Source organism: Rhamphochromis longiceps, linkage group LG3, assembly GCF_057381845.1.
Source record: "Rhamphochromis longiceps isolate RC_006_pf linkage group LG3, R_longiceps_female_GT1.1, whole genome shotgun sequence".
Taxonomy (NCBI): domain Eukaryota; kingdom Metazoa; phylum Chordata; class Actinopteri; order Cichliformes; family Cichlidae; genus Rhamphochromis; species Rhamphochromis longiceps.
Window position 1 is genome coordinate 71,015,775 of NC_140559.1, and position 19,803 is coordinate 71,035,577.

The following is a 19,803-nucleotide window of genomic DNA, read 5'->3' on the forward strand; positions in this document are numbered from 1 at the left end:
TCATTGGATAACGATGTGTCAATCTTGAGCTATTAGCCAATGAGCGTGCGGATTCACAGAAAGACCCGCCTTTATCACGGGACTTTAAAAACTACAATGGCGACAGAAACTCCGTGAGTGGAGTTCAGGGTGACGTTATGAAACTGTGACGTTTGAGCCACTTCCCGTTGAACGTGAAACTGATGGTTTCTGGTGTTTGGGTCTGTTTTTCTGTATTTATGCAGATAAAGTGTAAACTCAGATGAATTATACCATCAAATGTTAAAGGAAAATATCAGGATGAGTGTCTGTGAGCTGAGAAGGACGTGAAGCGAGCAGTTTATCCCAGAGCTGAAGCTGCTCTGTGTGCAGAGATGAGCTCAGATTCCTGCTGTGATTGATCAACAGTCACAGAAATGTAGACTTGTAGTTATTACTGCAGTATGGTCACAGCAGATACTGATAAACATGTATTATGAGGATGGATGATCAAGTTTCTCACTCTCTCCTTTAAATCTCAGTTTTTTCTTCTTCACAGTTTATCTGTTAATTTATTAATGAATAACACTGAAAGAGTTTCTGTTATATTTCCCCTTGAACATCAGCTTATTAGGGCGACATTAGGAAATAGCCCCCCTCCAAAGAATGAATAAATGAATGATGATAATAATAAAATGATTCAAAAGCAGAGCTCAGAGTGGTAGAATGGTCAAACATGGATCCACGGGTGGTTCAACTGCATTTGGTGACGTGACTAAAGCAAATCTTTCAAATAATCCCACCATCAACGGGATGTTGTCTCCTTTACTACGGTTACTTTACTTGGTCACCGTGTGAATTTCTTTGAAATGAACCAAATTCTTTTATTTGTTGGTTGTTGCATATTTAACCTCTACAGTCAGGAAAGGAGGAGATGAGGCCTCAACAATGTTGGGTTGTAGCTGTGGTTCAGGTTAGAGTGAGTGTCCATGGAATAAATGTAAGTCAGTGAACTGGAAACATGACTGTGTTCAAACTTTGTTTTCCTTTTTATAATGAGTCTAATCAAAGGTGGACAGAAGTATCTCCACTGTGACTTTTCTGTGTCACCATCAGAGCTTCTGCACAGTGTTTCTGGGGCAGATAACTTTGCAGCATTATGGAGACATTATGGAGACAAAAAGAAAAGCGTCTGGACTTCTTTAAGTTAAACTTAAAGAAGTCCAGACGCTTTTCTTGGACTGTTGGTTTCAGTGTTTAGTCTCATTCACAAACTCCCTCAGACTCTTCACACACTGATTTCCTGACATAAACACACTCCTGTGTGCTCTCTTGGCTTCACACACACACTGAGGACCATCTACAGACTGTGAGCTCCGTCTTCTTTGTCTTTGGAGCCGAACTCTGACAAAGTTAGGAACAAAACTTTCTCCAGCGTGTGAACTTTCCTCCTAGACTCAGTCTGAGCAGTCAGACCACATATTTCTAAAGCAGCACATGAAGGTGTGGCTCACACACACACAGGTGAAGGAAACAGCTGCAGTATTAAAAGCTGCTTCACTGTCTACAAATATATGAACTGAATGTTTCTTTCAGGCTGTAAAAACCTTATTTATCCTCCATTACAGTCCTGCATTCAGAGCATTACTTCTGTTATATTAGTACATGTATTTTATTCTGATGAAGACATGAAACTCTGAGCTGGATTGAATCCATTGAATCAGAGTCCAGGACTCAGACTAAACACACTGAATGTGTCCTGAGCTCGGCCGCTGTTCCACAGTAACTGCTGTCAGAGTCACTGTTACTGAGTTAGCTTAGCTAGCAGAGCAGCTAGCAGTTAGAGTATGAACTCTGTAAGCAGTCAGCTCGGTCCTGGACATGGTTACTGACATAAAGCTGCTCTCTGCAGCCATGTTTGACCTGCTGCTTTGTAGGACTACAGTAATGGAGGATTTGGAGGCTGAACTGGGCTCTGTGACACTTTTTGTAGTGAACTGATGAAAGCTGCGTCTCAGATGGATGTTAGTCCAACACATCAGACACGACCTCTGCAGCTCTCAGTTGATGTGCACATGAATGATTTGTGTTTCCTCTGCAGGTGAAGGTAGAAAGTGTGTGTGAGCTGATGTGAATTGAGCAGTATGGATCAGTGTGAGGACAGAGAGGAGGGAGTCCCTCCCTCTAAAAGCACTCTGTGTGGGGAACATGAGAGCCAGACCAAAGCTCAGAGGTGAGATGACCATCTCTAACTGTCCATGACTCTTCTCCATGTCACAGCTCAGCACTCACATCACTGCTCCATCATTATTCACACTCATACCTCTGTGTGTGTTGTTTTAAAGCCCAGAGCTGTGGGGCGTACCAGGCTCAGCTGGACATAACCCTGAAACTAATCCAGAGCCTGGACCTGAACCCAGCTGTGTTTCCTTAAAGAGCAACGTGTCGAAGGGTGTTGGTGTAAAATTTAACAAAAGACTGTTATGTGACAAAGAGTAAGTACATTATTTTTATGAGATTGTTCATCATGTCTTTAATTTAATATTTCCAGTTTTCCTTCCTGTCTCATGAAGCTGTTACATTTATTGTTTTTCTTTTAGGATCAATAAGAGGCCAGAATCTCCTGGACCTGAACCCAGCTGTGTTTCCTTAAAGAGCAACGTGTCGAAGGATGCTGTTATAAACTTTAAAGGCTGTTCTTCTGCTGCTGAGAGGTAATGTGTGTCTAGATGTTGTTCCTGACTCTGTATCTTTGAATAAATCCTCATGTTTAATATCAGCTCAGCTCTTTTTCACACATTTCTATGTTGGTATGTGAAGCGGTGTGTGTTGGAGTGTTTCCACAAACATAGCAGTCAGAGTGGAAAGAGTGGATGTTGTAGGAGGTGTTTGTGTAGTGAAGAGGCTGAGTGTCTGTAGGACTCCAGCTGCTCCAGCAGGTGTCTCCTTTGTGCTTTGCTTCAAACACAGTGTAGGGAGGAGCTTCCACTCAGGTGTTTCAGGTGTTTCTGGATGGAGGAGGACAAATAGTTTGTCCCTTCAGTGACACTTCAGCAGCTCAATGTTCTGGGAGATGTTTGTCTTTATGAAGGTTTATGGATTCTTGTTCTTACTTTGGTTAAACTGAGCAATACATTTTCCATCTAACATTTAAAGTAAATTTCCAGGTGAATAAAAGATCTGCAGCTGCAGCCTCTGTGATGTTTCACAGTCTGAAAGTAACAAATTCAACCAGAGTTCAAACAAAGGCTTAATATACGTGTGTGTTTGATATAATGCCAACAAGTACAAACAGGTGTTCTTACAGGTCTTAATCACAGAGGTCTGATAAGTCTGGTGACTTTCACACTCAGCAATTTTGCTGCCTTTTATTTTATATTGGCCTTTTTAAAGCCCTTCAAAGTCTCCCACATTCATACAGAGCTTTTAACACCAAACTCCTTTACAGTCCTTCTCCTCTCACACACGATCACACGACTGATTTGTCTGCAGCAGCTGTGTTACTGCTAGTATTTTATTATGTGTGTAATCTCCTCATATTGTTCCTGTGGTTTAGTTTGACTTCCTTCTGCAAACTCAGCTGCTCTGTTGCTGATACACGTCTCCATGAATATGATTGATCAGATGCTGCCAACACCATGTGTTTCATGTGAGCGCTCAGCTGAAACCCTGGGTTGACTTATCGAGTTAATAACAAGCTTCACGTGACTGTGAATGCTAAAGTGAATCCAGATAAAGGAAAGAGACCCTGCTAATGTTGGACTCACTTCTTAGTGTAGATCCCAGGAGGAAGTTGTCATGATTCGAGTTTTGAGGAGAAGACAAACGACTGCATGGTCTCAGTAGATGTCAGAATAGTGATTTTTATTACACACTTCTAAGACAGAAGCATGGGAAGACAAGCGTACAGCCACAGATCTCCAAAGAGTGGACCGTTCCCCATCCTTCTATAACCCATGATGACATCACACAATTAGACCTTACTGGAAATGATAACAGTCTCCCCATAGTCCAAAGTTCTCCTTATACAAACATCAGATGATACTTTAGAGAAAAACAAGTGTGTGACATGTCATGTTGTGCAGTTCTGTGAGCCTGTGTGTCCAACTAGAGAATGTCCTGACATGACCTCCCTGTGTAAATAAGGGTGAACGTGCGTGTTTACATAACTCTCTATGTGCATGTTCTGATGTAGGCCTGCAAATGAATTAGAACAAGGTCCCGCTGGACCCTCCAGTTATGGACGGTGAATACAATGCTGTGGATACCATTTGAGACTTGATTACAATGATGATAACCTGCATACATTAATCTTTACTCAGATTACCATAGATATAAAACAAAGATTATACTGTCATCAGATTCCACAATGGTAAATGATTAATGATTGATACTTCTAATTATAACTGTGATCATAAGAATACAAAATAAAATATCTCCTGGACACATTCCTCCTCTTTGGGCTGGCTTGCCAGCCCAACTCACACCAGGATTTGTCTCCAAACCAAACAAACACGTTATGACACTTATCAACCCCAACACCTCCGTTGTTTTCCAATTTTCCCACAACCCAGCTGTTCTTTTAGCTTCAGACTCGAGTTTCAGCCTGTCACGCTTCAGGCCCCTTTACCACCTCCTCTTGGAGTGAAGAAACGCCCTCGGATTCTTCTTTCTTCGACTTCCGGGGTAGACCACCCTTCAGTCGTTACACAGATCTGGGGATTATTCTGCCCCACTTTCAAACATAGATCTGTGTGTTTGATGTCCGTTGTCACCGCCGTGTCCCCCTTTTTGCCAAAAGCCTCTCGAACCTCGTTGGTCTCTGGTGTTCCTAGTTTTCACCAACCCCTTCCTGGTTATCGCTGTGGTTATGGGATCCATCTTCTCAAGGAGCCCCAAGGCCATGACACTTGACCCCAGTTGCTGTGAAGGGTCCCCATATCTCCGTGTCCCCGTCTGGTGTCTGTTCCCTTCTCTGCAAGAGACAGAAAGCCAACACCTCTCCTGCGCTGGCTCTCCTAACCTAATGTTGTTGACTTTGTTTATTCCAATCCTATGCCATGCTTATGTGTGTAAGCGTGCATGCACTTAACCCTCTGCACGTGAAGTCAATAGCTCCAATATATCAATCCGATCCGTTGTCGGATGAAGCTTTTGACCTTCACAGACTAAGTGCCAGCTCCTTATAAGCACATTTGCAATGTGTGTATAAAAATGAACAACAGACCTCAAACAAATTGGGCATTCTTAATTCCAACTTAAGTGTAGTACTCAGTTTCTGATCATCTAATTATGCTTCTCACTGGTCCCCTAAATTGTCTAAAAACCTTTAATTTGCCATACCTAAATTATTAAAACACAGACCAAATCATAGACCCCCTATATAGCTTTTGCCTTTATGAGCACACTTCAATAATGAGCAACAACCTGCAATCTGTACCAAAAATCTTCATGGTCACACCTGCAATTAAAGATCAGATGCACTTTATACCTGTTTTAATTCTTCCTTATATAGAACCTCCTCAGTTTCAGGTTAGTTGCGATTAGTCTCAATTAATCGTTCTAGTTGTATTTTGCAATTCAGCTAAAAAGCAAACCTGTTAAAGTAAACAGCTTATTTACAACCACCTGCAAATCATAAGAGTAATAAAAGATTCAGCACAACAGACAAGTATCATGTTCAGGATTTCTCTGATCATTAAATCACTATTATTGCCGCAATTTGTTTTATTCCCCCTTTGGGCAATGTTACTCCAAGAGCCCCCTAATTGGCCAGTTAGTGGGCTCTAGGTTAAACTGTCCCCAAATTTGTTATTTGTTATTATTACTTGTTTTCATGTCACTTGTCTGTTTTCTACTGCACCCTTCTCACGCATTCTTAACACAGCAAAGCAAACATTAGCAGCACATCCACATTCCAGAGGTGCTATAAAAAGATTTCCTGTAAAAAGAATCACACATAAATTCATCCACCCTCTTGTTCTATCTCGGTGGAGGTTAACCTTAAGTCGTAGTCAAGTCTTGTCATCTTTTACCAGTCAGTCCGTTTGTTTTGTTTCCAGTCTTTCATCCATTCTTTCTTTCTTTGCTGATAGTGGAAACCATCGTCGCATTTAGATTTCCGCCCTCAGCAAAATGAGCTCATTTCAAAAAGAAAAAGAAGAACTTGAGATCGGATTACCTCGCTGAATCCTTTTTTGGGCAGGGACTCTCATTTTCTAATTGTCCCCATAAGTGGTTTCCTCCAGAGCCAATTTTAATGCGGAGAAACTCACAACAATTTTCTCGCCGACGTGTAATGCTTGTAATTTCCGATGTGCAGATCTGCTTAAAGAAAAGATTCACAAACAAAAATCAGTGCACTGTTCAAAATATAAAACAAAATAAAATAAAAGATAACAAAAACAAAAATACCAACGCCCGGGTCTTAGGACTTGTCACTGAATATTCCTCCGATCAATAAAAATACCCACCTAAACCTACACAGAGTCAAATCAACACCACCTCAACCTTTTCATATTCATAAACCTATATGTTTTGCGTTCGTGAAACAAAATAGAACCGTTTCCATATTAAGTAATTTGAGCTCTTGAAATGTTTTAATTCTCTTAATTCTGCCAGTTTATTTCAACACTTATTCAATGACTTTTATTCAACTGCTACTTGGTCACTCAAATCTTAGCTGTTCAAATTGCCTAGAGTTCAACAAAGTCTAGATCCCCATTATCATGAAACTTGAACGGGTGTACGATGATTTACTTACAGTAATTTAGAATCATCACTCAACCTAGCTCTACTACTGGCACTGCGTGACTTTTCTCACACTGGAAACCAGAATTTAGTACAGAACTTTAATACCTCAGGCAATCGTGTTCAAGGGCTGCCCCCCCCTTTCTCTTCTTCTTTGTCCGTGTGTTCCTCCTTTTATTAAATCTCCATCACAATGATGTGGCGCTCTGAAATAAGACTCACACTGTTAATTCATCGTTTTCACTCTGCACCACTGCTCAGGCTGTTTTCTTTTCTTTTTAGTGTACAGTAAACAATTGAGTCGAGGCCTTAAGCCCCAGATATCTCGCACGGGCATCGTTTTCATAACCAAACTGCTCTGGACTCTGCTCCCCAGACCACACAGATGCCCTCTGGGCTTATTATTGTAACAGATTCTGTATTTGGATTTGTTGTGTGCAGCATTGAGCCTTTGTTAATAAAGCATTCTTCATTGCAGCAGCTGGAGCATTGTGTGTCACTTCTTAGTGAATTGAATCAACATTTTGATTTTGGTGCATGGGTGTGTATCAGTTTTCACTCACTCAACGAGTGCATAAGTGTTCATGTGTGTGTTTCTCTTTTTGTGTGTTGGGGTGTGTTTGTGTTCATCACCTTCCTGCTCTGTTGTTTGGGTAAACCAGCGGCCTGAAGCATGCCCTGAGGTCCTGCCCTCCTCTTTGGGTCTGTTTGCATCCGTTGTTGCAGCTGCCTGCATCTTCTCCTTGTAACTTGACCCTTTTGCTTCTGTAGCTCCTTCAGGGCTTGCTCCTGCTGTTGGAGCTTTGCATCAGGTCTGGCGACCTCCTGCTCCAGTAAGCTTCCGCCTGATTTCAAGTCCTGTACGTGAAACTCCAAATCTGAGTGATGGGTTCAATTAGCAGCCAGCTCCTCCGGAGCCATGCTCAGTTTCTGCTCTGATGCCTTAAGCTCTTACTGAGGGCAAAAACCTCAGAGTCTTTTCCTTCCACGTCAGATCGGAGTCTATTTATGTTGTCCTTACTTTGCTCCACGGCCTTCTGCAGCTCTGCTGTTCGGCTCTTCTCAGAGGTCAGCATTCTTTTGCTCACCCTCCCTTTTCCTCTGGGCTTAATGCGCGTCTCGTCACAGCTCTGTCAGCTGACGCAGTCTGGGAATTTCCCCCGTGTAGTGAAACGGGCTTTAGGTTTAGTGCTCTCCGTCTCTGCTGCATGAGATCGCTTTTTTGCAGCACTGTTGACATCCTCAAGTTGTTGTTGTGAGTCCAGCTGCTGTGGCCTTCAGGGGTCAAAGGGTCAAAGATGGTCGCGGAGAGGGCAACGATGGTAGAGGGGAGGGTAGGAGTCCAGGTCAGCTTCGGCTTTCAGAAAAAACAAAAACAAAACAAAACAGGCGAACAGGAAAATGATGTTGTGTTGGCTGTGCTGTGTTGGCTGTGTTATCCAGAGAGGGGAGAAACAATGGGGTCACCTCTCCCCCCTTTTTTGTTTTTTCCCACCATATAATCAACTCATAACCCCCCAAGTTGACAGGACAACACAGGTACGTGTTAAAATTCTTAGATCCTGTTTAGAAACCTAAAAAGGAATTTTCTACCATTCAGTAGTCATTTGTCTTAAACAATCAACAAAAACATGTCCCAATTCGACCCTTTTAACCACTAAATTTGTCGTATCCTCACTTAATCATCAGACCAGTGTCTTTGTCTTTTGACGTTAAGTTGTTGTCCTGCAACCCAGAGAGTTTATTTGTCAGTAGTGTATAAACTATATCATTTAAAAACAGGTGTATGTTAAGTGTCGCTACTTTAACCTTGCATGTACGTGCACATGTATGTAAGCTGTTTCTTCATTGCATGTATGGGTGCGTCTGTATATAGAATAGAATAAAATAGAATTCAACTTTATTGTCATTGCACATGCACAGGTACAGGGCAACGAAATGCAGTGTATGGGTTAATTTAACTTTTTCTCAAATGAGGCATTCCTCTAACATGCACATGTGTCTGTTCCTCACACTTCTCATACCTGTCTCTGGTTGTGTGTGGTTTTATTTGTTTCAGTCATTTACCAGGAACATCTTTTCCTTTTTTCCATGTCTTCCGCCAGAGGTTAACACTGGTGAGATTCAGGGACACAGCACCCAGAGCCGTTCAGCGAGAAAAACCTGCCTAAAACTACATTCTCTCTTTTTTTTTTTCTGGGAGGGGTGGGGACAACTCTGGTGTCCAGCCGTGAATTTTTAGCCAAAGCTTGGCCTGTCTTCTGCTGCCGTACTCAGGTTTCCAGGTTAAGAAAAAACACCTGTATGAGGACACTAAACATACATTTAGTATTCGTATAAACATAACTGCCTAAATTATTGAACTCTTGAGGAGGGTTGATTTAACTCTTTACTAACTTTAAACCCCACCATAACAATTTCTCACTCACAAACTTCTATGCATCCATTTAAACATGTGAAGCCAGCACAAATTCACACTCATACCCCTACAGCAAAGCTTTAACATACCCACAATCCAACTCCTCCCTTAAACGGGAGAAATCACCCTGAATCAACCAACTCTATATGAAACGTCAAACAAAGATAAACCACAAACATTTCTACACTTCTGTGTCTTCCACGCAGCACACTAGGCAGAAAAACACCGATTACTCACAGTCTATTGAATTTATACTTAACATCACAACAAAAGAAAAACCTGCTCTTTTCACAACTCTCACAGCTAAAGTCACCAACTCCAAAACCACAGAATTAAATCAATATAGTCAAAACTCTTACCCAGAGCCTCTGAAATAACAAAAAAAATCACCAAACACTCGGTCACTCCTTTCACTCGCTCCTTCTCACTCCCTTCTTCCTCATTCTCCTCTATACAGCATACACGCTCGCTCCCGCGGACCCACTCGGCCCCGCGGGCTCACTCGGCCCCCACCTTTTTTCTCTCACAGAGACAGAGAGAGACCCTTTACCTTTTTTTTTTATTTTTCTCCAGCACACATACACACACAGAATCCCAACTGAGAGAAAGAGGGAGAGAAGAGAAAAGAGTTTTTTCTAGAGATGAAGTTTTTAGCCGGAGTTTCAGATCTAACAGATTTATACAATTTATTTACACACACAGGTAATTTATAATCTATATACACACGGGCCCGCATAGACGTCATATGCCAGAAGAGGTTACACCTAACTTTTTGACTAATTTAAAAGCACCTATAGCCCAGGGCCGCGCCCTTGCTGGTCAATTAACGTTTCAAGTACGCCGCCTTGAAAACGGTCAGATTCCTAAGTTCTAATTACTTTATAACCGTTTCCCGTAGCTGGAAAGGAGCTCCACCTCTGGCGCTAGTATCAAACCCACGCCTTCAGCTTTACTTAAAACTCACAAGGCAGCCACGTTAAAAGGTCACGGCCGGGTCCGTGACCCTGTCGATCAAAAAATGCAGTATAAGACAATCACCCATTGATTGTTTAGCCTTTTTTTTGACGGGAGTCCGAATCCCCGCGGAAGGCCAACTCCGGGCTAAAACCTAACCACGCGTCCGCGATTAGGGGTCAGTGCCACCTGCTGGACGACCTGCATTCCTAGGAGACCGCGTCTCCAGTCCTAAATAAATTTACTTGTTTTAAAAGCCTCACGGTGAGCTCTCAGCCCCCCCGTTTAATTACCTGACGCCCGAGACCGCGTCTCTACTAATCGATTAAACCAAATACCCTACACTAACCAGGTGACTGCTGGCATCCAGCCACCCACATCGGTTTCAACACACCTTAAACCGTATTATTTTAACCTCATATAACCTCTTAACTCAAAATTCGCTTCCCACAATAAACAGCCATAACTTTTATCAGTAAAATATTCCCCAAACATCTAACACTAATTACCCCAAAATCACCACGGACCGAACAGAAGCTCCACTGAGTGAACCTTTAATTTAGCACTTAATTTCCAATTCGGCACCTTTGGAGATCCATCAACAGGCGGTGCTTACCTCTCATATTTCGGGGCCCATCACTCAGTGTAGCTCCCGGCCGTCCGTCTGACACCACTAGACCGTCAGCCAGGCTCCATTAGTCTCCCCCCAAACCGGTGTTTCGGCACCAGAAATGTCATGATTCGAGTTTTGAGGAGAAGACAAACGACTGCATGGTCTCAGTAGATGTCAGAATAGTGATTTTTATTACACACTTCTAAGACAGAAGCATGGGAAGACAAGCGTACAGCCACAGATCTCCAAAGAGTGGACCGTTCCCCATCCTTCTATAACCCATGATGACATCACACAATTAGACCTTACTGGAAATGATAACAGTCTCCCCATAGTCCAAAGTTCTCCTTATACAAACATCAGATGATACTTTAGAGAAAAACAAGTGTGTGACATGTCATGTTGTGCAGTTCTGTGAGCCTGTGTGTCCAACTAGAGAATGTCCTGACATGACCTCCCTGTGTAAATAAGGGTGAACGTGCGTGTTTACATAACTCTCTATGTGCATGTTCTGATGTAGGCCTGCAAATGAATTAGAACAAGGTCCCGCTGGACGCTCCAGTTATGGACGGTGAATACAATGCTGTGGATACCATTTGAGACTTGATTACAATGATGATAACCTGCATACATTAATCTTTACTCAGATTACCATAGATGTAAAACAAAGATTATACTGTCATCAGATTCCACAATGGTAAATGATTAATGATTGATACTTCTAATTATAACTGTGATCATAAGAATACAAAATAAAATATCTCCTGGTCACAAAGTTCAACATAGCCAGTCATTCTTTGTGCTAGCTCGACCAAACCTGAGACCACAGTGCAGGATAATGATCATCATCTGTCTCTGTCAAGGACATTTAAAATCCACAAATAACAAACATAATTATATTTGATCATTAAAAATGATGATTAAACAAAGTGTCAAACATACTTAAGTAGAAGGACTGATGTTTGTGTTAAAATACCCTCTTAAAGCTGAAATAATGATTCAACTTCTTTACTCAAGTAAAGGTAAAAGAGTCCAGGCTCTGAAATGTACTCACAGTATTAAAGTAAAAACTCCATCTTTGAAGGAAATTTCTGCCAGTTTTTGTGCAAAGTTCCCTGAATTTCTACCTCCAACATTAATATGAGAAAATTATCTGAACTTTTATTCTAATGAATTTAATCAGCTTGAACATTTTGTAGCACAAAAGTAGAAAAAACTCAAAGGGAATCAAAAATAGCTCCGTTTGCTGTTGCCTGCATTGTAGATGGGCGGCTTTGCCTCAACACCTAAACAGGAAAATGAGTTTAGTCAAGTATTAAAGTGGGATTGAAGAGGTGAGGAAACCAGAGATCAGGTGTTGTGGTGCAGCATTAAGATAAGATGGGGCCTGATTATTTAAGACCTTGTATGCAGTGTTGGGTAAGTTACTTTAAAATAGTAACTTAATTACATTACTAGTTACTTCTCTCAAAAGTAACTCAGTTACTTCAAGTTACTCGTTATTTTCAAAGTAACTAGTTACTAGGGAAAGTAACTTTGGTTTTACTCAGAATTCTCTTGTTAACCCTTGTATGGTGTTCGGGTCTGTGAGACCCGTGTTCAGTTTTTTTCAAAAGAAAAATTAAACAATTAATTATTTTTTCACGTGTAAATGTGTTGTGTCTTTCCACTCACTCCACTTGATTATTGATTTATTTATAACATTTCATATAAAAGAAAAACGAGAAGCACATTAATTCATAAATGTGATCTAACAAAGGTAAAGGGAAAAAATTAACCATGTTTGCTGTTCATATGTCTTGTAATTGGGATGAAGTAAACATCTGTTGAGTAATTTAACATAAAATTGTTTGATAGTGTTAATTTGGAAAGCCAAAACTCTAGCGGGTCCACCAGACCCATGAACACTGGCTGAGTAACAAAAATACGAACACCACACAAGGGTTAATGTGTTGCTTCCATAACTTTGCCAGTCTTCTAGCTTGCTTACTTGCCACAGTGCACTGTGCCACCTACCAATAGAAAGGAAAAGATAATGTGCATATTTCCACGAGAGAAATCCCACGCCTGGACCGTCATTGACTGCTGCCATGATTCTAGCCTACGTCACAGCGTCATGTGCGCCTTTTACATCCAACACAAAAACTGCAGTCGTGGTGCTTTGATTGTACTCAGAACTTGGAAATTCTGCCTTCTGAATAGGAAGATGTAGGTAACACCAGACTGCAGATGAGCTGCATACAGGGCTGGACTGGGACAGAAAATTGGTCCGGGCATTTTGACTAGAGACCGGCCCACCATTATAGGAAAAACATAAAGCCTTTGAATGAAAACAAACGCTGTTGTGACAGTGATGTACACTGTTTTGATGGTATATATGCATCAATCTATCAATCGTTTGTTGTAAGATTCAGATAATTATTTTTTAAAAGCTAGACATTTTAAATGAGAATAAGAAAGAAAAGTATTTCCTTGTGCCCACCTCTCCCTGTTAATGCCCTACATGCCCCCCTGGCAACACTTTGCTAGATCCGCACCTGCACAGTTACCAGCTGTCAGCTACCTAAAAAAGGATCCTGGTGTTATTTGTCTCTCAGAAACAGTTCATAACTTCCCTTCAACTCATTCATGTCACCTAAAAGGTAAACCTGTTTCTCCATCACCTGTTCAGCTCTGATGATCCAGTAAGGACGTCTCCTGGTTTCATCTTCATGTTTCCCTCTCACCAGATAACCAAACCATATCATGACCAGCAGCTTTACAGCTGTGGCTCCAGCAAACATCAGCTGATACTAGAAATTAATATTAAATAAATTCTAACAACAGCTGATCAAGCTTAAAAGTGCTGCTGTTGTTTACCGCGACATCTGCTGGTTTCCTCTTTCTGGCGCAAAGTGAGCGATAAACAAACAAGAGAGCCGATCAGCTGATCATTGATCAGTTTTCATGATTGAAGTAGAAACGGGAGAGGGAGGGGGGGGAATGAGAGAAGAAGAGGCAGCTGTGCAGCAAAGACACAGAATAACTCCAGCTTTGTGCCTTTTTCATTGTAGCTGAATTACGGGACAAACTGATCCTTTTCACCTCAATAAGAAACGCGTAATATTTTCTCTGAATACCAGACGGGACGGTTGGCAACTCTAATAACTTATGAACAAAATAAAGTTCAACATCATTAACTTCATAGCACCACCCAGCTGTATAGAAACTCCGTCATGCTAGCTAGCACGCAGTACGGAAAAAGTCAGAATAACGAAAATAAACTCCACCTAAACTTGGTTCATATCTGACCCAGAGAGACTGCAGGTCATAACTTCTTACCTGAAGTTCAGTTCACACTTGGACCGGCGGCAGCCGCCTCGGGTCTCTTTTCCTTCTGCGTCCCCTTTCCTTCATCCACCTGCTGGCCTCCACCACTTGCTAATGTTACTGAATCTGTGGAAGCTCCGCGATAGCCACCACACGAAGTAACGAGTAACGACCCTATCTAAATCTCAGTAACGACTAACGCGTTCCTGATTTTGGCATAATAACTAGTTACCGTGCTCGTTACCACAATAATAACGTAGTTACTGTAACGCGTTACTTAACTCATTCACTGCCAGCCATTGGCAGTGAATGAGTTAAACCCATTGACTCATGCACTGCAATTGACGGCTATAGATGTCAATGGCAGTGAATGAGTTAATAACGCGTTAGTCCCAACACTGCTTGTATGTGAGGAGCAGGATTTTGAATTCTGGATTTAACAGGAAGTCAATGAAGGGAAGCCAAAACAGGAGAAATCTGCTCTCTCTTTCTAGTCCCTGTCAGGACTCTTGCTGCAGCATTTTGGATCAGCTGAAGGCTTTTCACTGAGTTTTTAGGACATCCTGATAATAATGAATTACAGTCGTCCAGTCTGGAAGTAATAAATGCATGAACTAGTTTTTCAGCGTCACTCTTTTTAGCGTTTTTTAACAACAAGCTTCTGTCTATTAGGGCTCTTGTCTCGCCGACTGCTGCCTCAGATCAGAGTCTTTCTCCTGTGTGCTCAGCTGTCTTAGAGCAGTTTGATCCCGTCTCCCTTAATGACTTGACTGCAGTAGTTTGTAACCTAAGATCATCACACTGCCCCTCTGATTGTCTCCCCCCAACTACTCTTTCAAGGATTGTCAGGTTGGAGATCTGCCTATAATTAGCTAAGACAGCTGGGTCTAGGGATGCTTTTTAAGTAAAGGTTTAACTACAGCCAGCTAGCGATGGGTACCGTTTAGATTTGAAAACCTGCTAAATCAGAATCAGTTGCTGATGACGGCTTTTTTCTTTTCCATCAATCACGTATAATCTTAACTCAAAGTGAACATAGACTTGATTGAAGTAACTCAGATCAGCCAATTCAAAATGCTAATTCAATCAACTCTGAGTTCATGGCTAGACTCAGTTTGTTGGCCCTGCACCTTAAAACTATTCCCTGTTTGTCTCTCGTGTTTTTTGGATATTGTTTTCACATCTTATGTCACGGCTAGCGGGGCGAGCCATGTTGAATTTAATAAAGGACCCAAGATGCCAACACTGCTGTGAAGTGAGTGAGCTTTATTGAAACGGTGAAGTGCAGTGGAGATGGCCTGTGCAGAAGCTAAGATAACCTCTACTGAAAAAACCAAAAAACTAACCTGAAACCTTAAACGGAGACACGGGGAGACAACACAGACGAACCAGCAACAAGCAGGAGAAAACAAAGGGCTCATATACACAAAAGAGAAATCAGGGAATGAGAAAAGGGAGACACAGCAGGATTCATTGGACATAACCAGACAAGGGGAAGCAAAAGTAGACACACTAACATAGGACATGGCACTGTCAAAATAAAACAGGAAGTGAACACAGAGACACAATACTAACACAGTACAGAGGGAACACAGAAACCAAAACCTCAGAACTAGAAAATCTTAATCAGAATGAAATTGTAACAAAAGACAATAACAATCAAAACAAAACCACTGAGTCCACAGACTCGGGACATACATCGGCTCAAACTGTGGTCATAAATATTTTGTACTTGTAAATCTGACTGTGGAGTTGTGAACTGAGTTTTGTAACATTGTGAAACAAAATATCTGGAAAGTTCATGTTTTTGCGTTCATTGATTTGTGTGTGTAAAAATGTAAAAATGTAATAAATGTAAGAAACATTAGAACTACTTTTGCTGACACAAAGTTTGGCGAGTTGTCACTTTAAACCAGTCACTGATATAAAGAGAGCACCTTGTTCCAGGGCATCTGAGCATGGAGGGAAAGCTTTATGCAGGAGATGGTAAGAGCTGTTGGGACTAAAGAAACTGAGCAGAAAACTACAGACATCTGGAAACTGAGTTGTTAATTCTCAGTGGGATCACCAGGACTAGCAAAGCTTCACCATGACAGTCATCTGATTGACTGAACCCATCCAAACATCACTTCATGGACCTTTAGCTTGTGTCTGTGTGTGGACAGACATAACATGAGCTAATTATACATTACTCCTCCACAGAGTGGACCAGCAGAGAGCAGAGGTTTCCACTGGTCAGTCTGCACAGCAGCATCAAACACACCTGGACTCTGTGGTTATGGTTTGTAGTACTACGTTTACATTTGTTCTTTTCAGTCACCTCTATGCTGCACTTTGTGGACCAGAGGATTGTCAGTGTGTCCAACATAAATCAGAGTTTGGGCTCCATGATTTCAGTCAGATTGGGGTGACTGTAGCTCAGGAGGGGAGCAGGTCAGCTAATAGTTATGTTTGTGAATCAAACCCTGGCTGGCAAATGTACTGGGTAACGTACTAAACCCAAGCTGCCCTCTGATGCATCCATCAGAGTGTGAAAGAAAGTATTTAAGCATAGAACAATGTGCTTGGTTGAATGAGGCATGTTGTATAAAATGCTTTGTGTGCACAGAGTATCAAAGAGAGCTATATAAGAACCAGTCCATTTACCACTGGGTAATTCATATAGTCTTCTTTTCCAGCGGCTGGAGGACAACATCACCATGTTTGTGAAGAACGAGCTGAAGAAGATCCCGAAGCTTCTGAGTCCAGATCACCCAGAAACTTTAAAGAGCCAGATGGAGGATGAGGAGATGTTTGAAGGAGAGGATGAAGATGAAAGAAAGAGCTGCAGAGAAGCATTTCTGAAGATCACACTCCACTTCTTGAGGAGACTTAAGCAGCATGAGATGGCTGACCATCTCCAGAGCAGTAAGAGAATTTCTCTAAAGACTGAATATTGATCTTTCCTAATAGCTCAAGAAATGGACCAATAGACATTCATCCTTTCAGGGTACTGAAAGGCTATGATATTTATTATATAATATTTGTTTCTGAATTTCTTACCTTCAGAAATATTTGCTCCACTCTGTAAACGAGAACTTAAAGCCCAACTGAAGAAGAAGTTCCAGTGTGTGTTTGAGGGCATCGCTAAAGCAGGAAGCCCAACCCTCCTGAATCAGATCTACAGAGAGCTCTACATCACAGAGGGAGGGACTGCAGAGGTCAATGACGAACATGAGGTCAGACAGATTGAAACAGCATCCAGGAAACCAGACAGACCAGAAACAACAATCAGACAAGAAGACATCTTTAAAGCCTCACCAGGAAGAGACGAACCAATCAGAACAGTGCTGACAAAGGGAGTGGCTGGCATTGGGAAAACAGTCTTAACACAGAAATACAGCCTGGACTGGGCTGAAGACAAAGCCAACCAGGACATCCAGTTCATATTTCCATTCACTTTCAGAGAGCTGAATGTGCTGAAAGAGGAAAAGTTCAGCTTGGTGGAACTTGTTCATCACTTCTTTAATCAAACTAACGAATCAGGAATCTGCAGGCTTGAAGACTTCCAGGTTGTGTTCATACTTGATGGTCTGGATGAGTGTCGACTTAATTTGGACTTCAACAAAACTAAAATCCTGACTGAAACAAGAAAGTCCACCTCATTGGATGAGCTGCTGACAAACCTCATCAGAGGGAACCTGCTCCCTTCTGCTCGCCTTTGGATAACAACACGACCTGCAGCAGCCAATCAGATCCCTCCTCAGTGTGTCGACATGGTGACAGAGGTCAGAGGGTTCACTGACCCACAGAAGGAGGAGTACTTCAGGAAGAGATTCAGAGATGAGGAGCAGGCCAGCAGGATCATCTCCCACATCAAGAAAGCTCGAAGCCTCCACATCATGTGTCACATCCCAGTCTTCTGCTGGATCACTGCTACAGTTCTGGAGGATGTGCTGGAAACCAGAGAAGGAGGAGAGCTGCCCAAGACCCTGACTGAGATGTACATCCACTTCCTGGTGGTTCAGGCCAAAGTCAAGAGGATCAAATATGATGGAGGAGCTGAGACAGATCCACACTGGAGTCCAGAGAGCAGGAAGATGATTGAGTCACTGGGAAAACTGGCTTTTGATCAGCTGCAGAAAGGAAACCTGATCTTCTATGAACCAGACCTGACAGAGTGTGGCATCGATATCAGAGCAGCCTCAGTGTACTCAGGAGTGTTCACACAGATCTTTAAAGAGGAGAAACAACTGTACCAGAACAAGGTGTTCTGCTTTGTTCATCTCAGTGTTCAGGAGTTTCTGGCTGCTCTTCATGTCCACCTGACCTTCATCAACTCTGGACTCAATCTGCTGGAAGAGCAAGAAACAACTTGGAAGGTGTTTCAAACAAGAAAATCTTCAAAGAAATACTTCTACCAGTGTGCTGTGGACAAGGCCTTACAGAGCCCCAATGGACACCTGGACTTGTTCCTTCGTTTTCTCTTGGGTCTGAAGACTAATCAAACTCGTTTGCAAGGCCTGATGACACAAACAGGAAGTAGCTCAAAGACCAATCAAGAAGCAGTTCAGTACATCAAGAAGAAGCTCAGTGAGAATCTGTCTGCAGAGAAAAGCATCAATCTGTTTCACTGTCTGAATGAACTGAATGATCGTTCTCTACTGGAGGAGATCCAACAGTCCCTGAGTTCAGGACGTCTCTCCACAGATAAACTGTCTCCTGCTCAGTGGTCAGCTCTGGTCTTCATCTTACTGTCATCAGAAAAAGATCTGGATGTGTTTGACCTGAAGAAATACTTTGCTTCAGAGGAGGCTCTTCTGAGGCTGCTGCCAGTGGTCAAAGCCTCTAAAAAAGCTCTGTAAGTTATAAAGTTTTTATTATTTAATTTGGTTGGTATGTTATGGAAAACACACTGCCATGAACCTCTGTTTTGTTTTTGTCAAAATCACTGTAATATAATCACTGTACCTTTATATACATGTGACTTGTATTAATGCTGCTGCCCTCTTGTGGCTAAAGTGTAATTAGTGTGAATGCTTGAAAAGCATTCACAGTATTGTTCTTCTAATCTTTAAACTATTTTATTATCTATTCCGTACGTTTTTTGTACTCTATCTCCTTCAAAACCGTTCAACTTAGAAAAACCATTCAAACACCGTTAGATTCCTCTTCTTTTGGACATGACTGCTTCTATTTTTCTCATTTTTAACATTTATATTTTTAAAATTATTCAACTTTTTTCAACAAAAATTCCCCATGTATTTCAATGGAGAGACGCTTCAAATTCTCATTCAACTTACTCTTCTTTAAACTGTATCTACTTCCACATACATTGACGTAGAGCCACCATTCAAACTTTAAAACGAAGACAAGACGTTCAACTATCCAACTTGTATTTATCTTTTCAATATCTATTATACTTTTTCTTCAGTTCCAGTTTAAGTTTCATGATGTCTTTTCACCCGTTTCAGAGTTTATAATGGGTGTGTATGGGACGGAATGTTGGGGCTAGAGTGAGACAGCTCAACTGCTAGAGTGAGAGGAGCAAAAAAATTAATCTTAAAATCTTTTTTAAAACTGCTGCTGTGTCCACAGCGTTTACTGTACAGGTATGATTTTACCCTCAAAACGTAGCCATCGCTGTCCTCTTTCATCCAATGTGTTTACTATTGTACTAGGTGTTATGGTTCTTTTATAAATGTCACCAATGCACAGCCTCCTCCCTCCAACTCTTCCATAGACTCTAATGTTAAAATGGCTCAGAAGGTTCGTTTGAAAATCAGAAGTACAGGGTGTCTTTACACTGTCACCACGTCCA

The 19,803-nt window shown here is 41.7% G+C and overlaps 2 protein-coding genes across 2 annotated transcripts in view; one reads left to right on the forward strand and one right to left on the reverse strand.

The window, feature by feature from the left end:
- Positions 1-19,803, reverse strand: part of LOC146676629 (uncharacterized) — a 456,001-nt gene that overhangs the window by 169,221 nt on the left and 266,977 nt on the right. The window lies entirely within an intron of this gene.
- Positions 15,962-18,847, forward strand: LOC146676640 (protein NLRC3-like). The gene is made up of 4 exons (XM_085401231.1): positions 15,962-15,989; positions 16,320-16,399; positions 16,682-16,910; positions 17,052-18,847. Exons 1-4 carry the CDS (start codon positions 15,962-15,964, stop codon positions 18,845-18,847), a joined length of 2,133 nt encoding a protein of 710 aa, XP_085257357.1.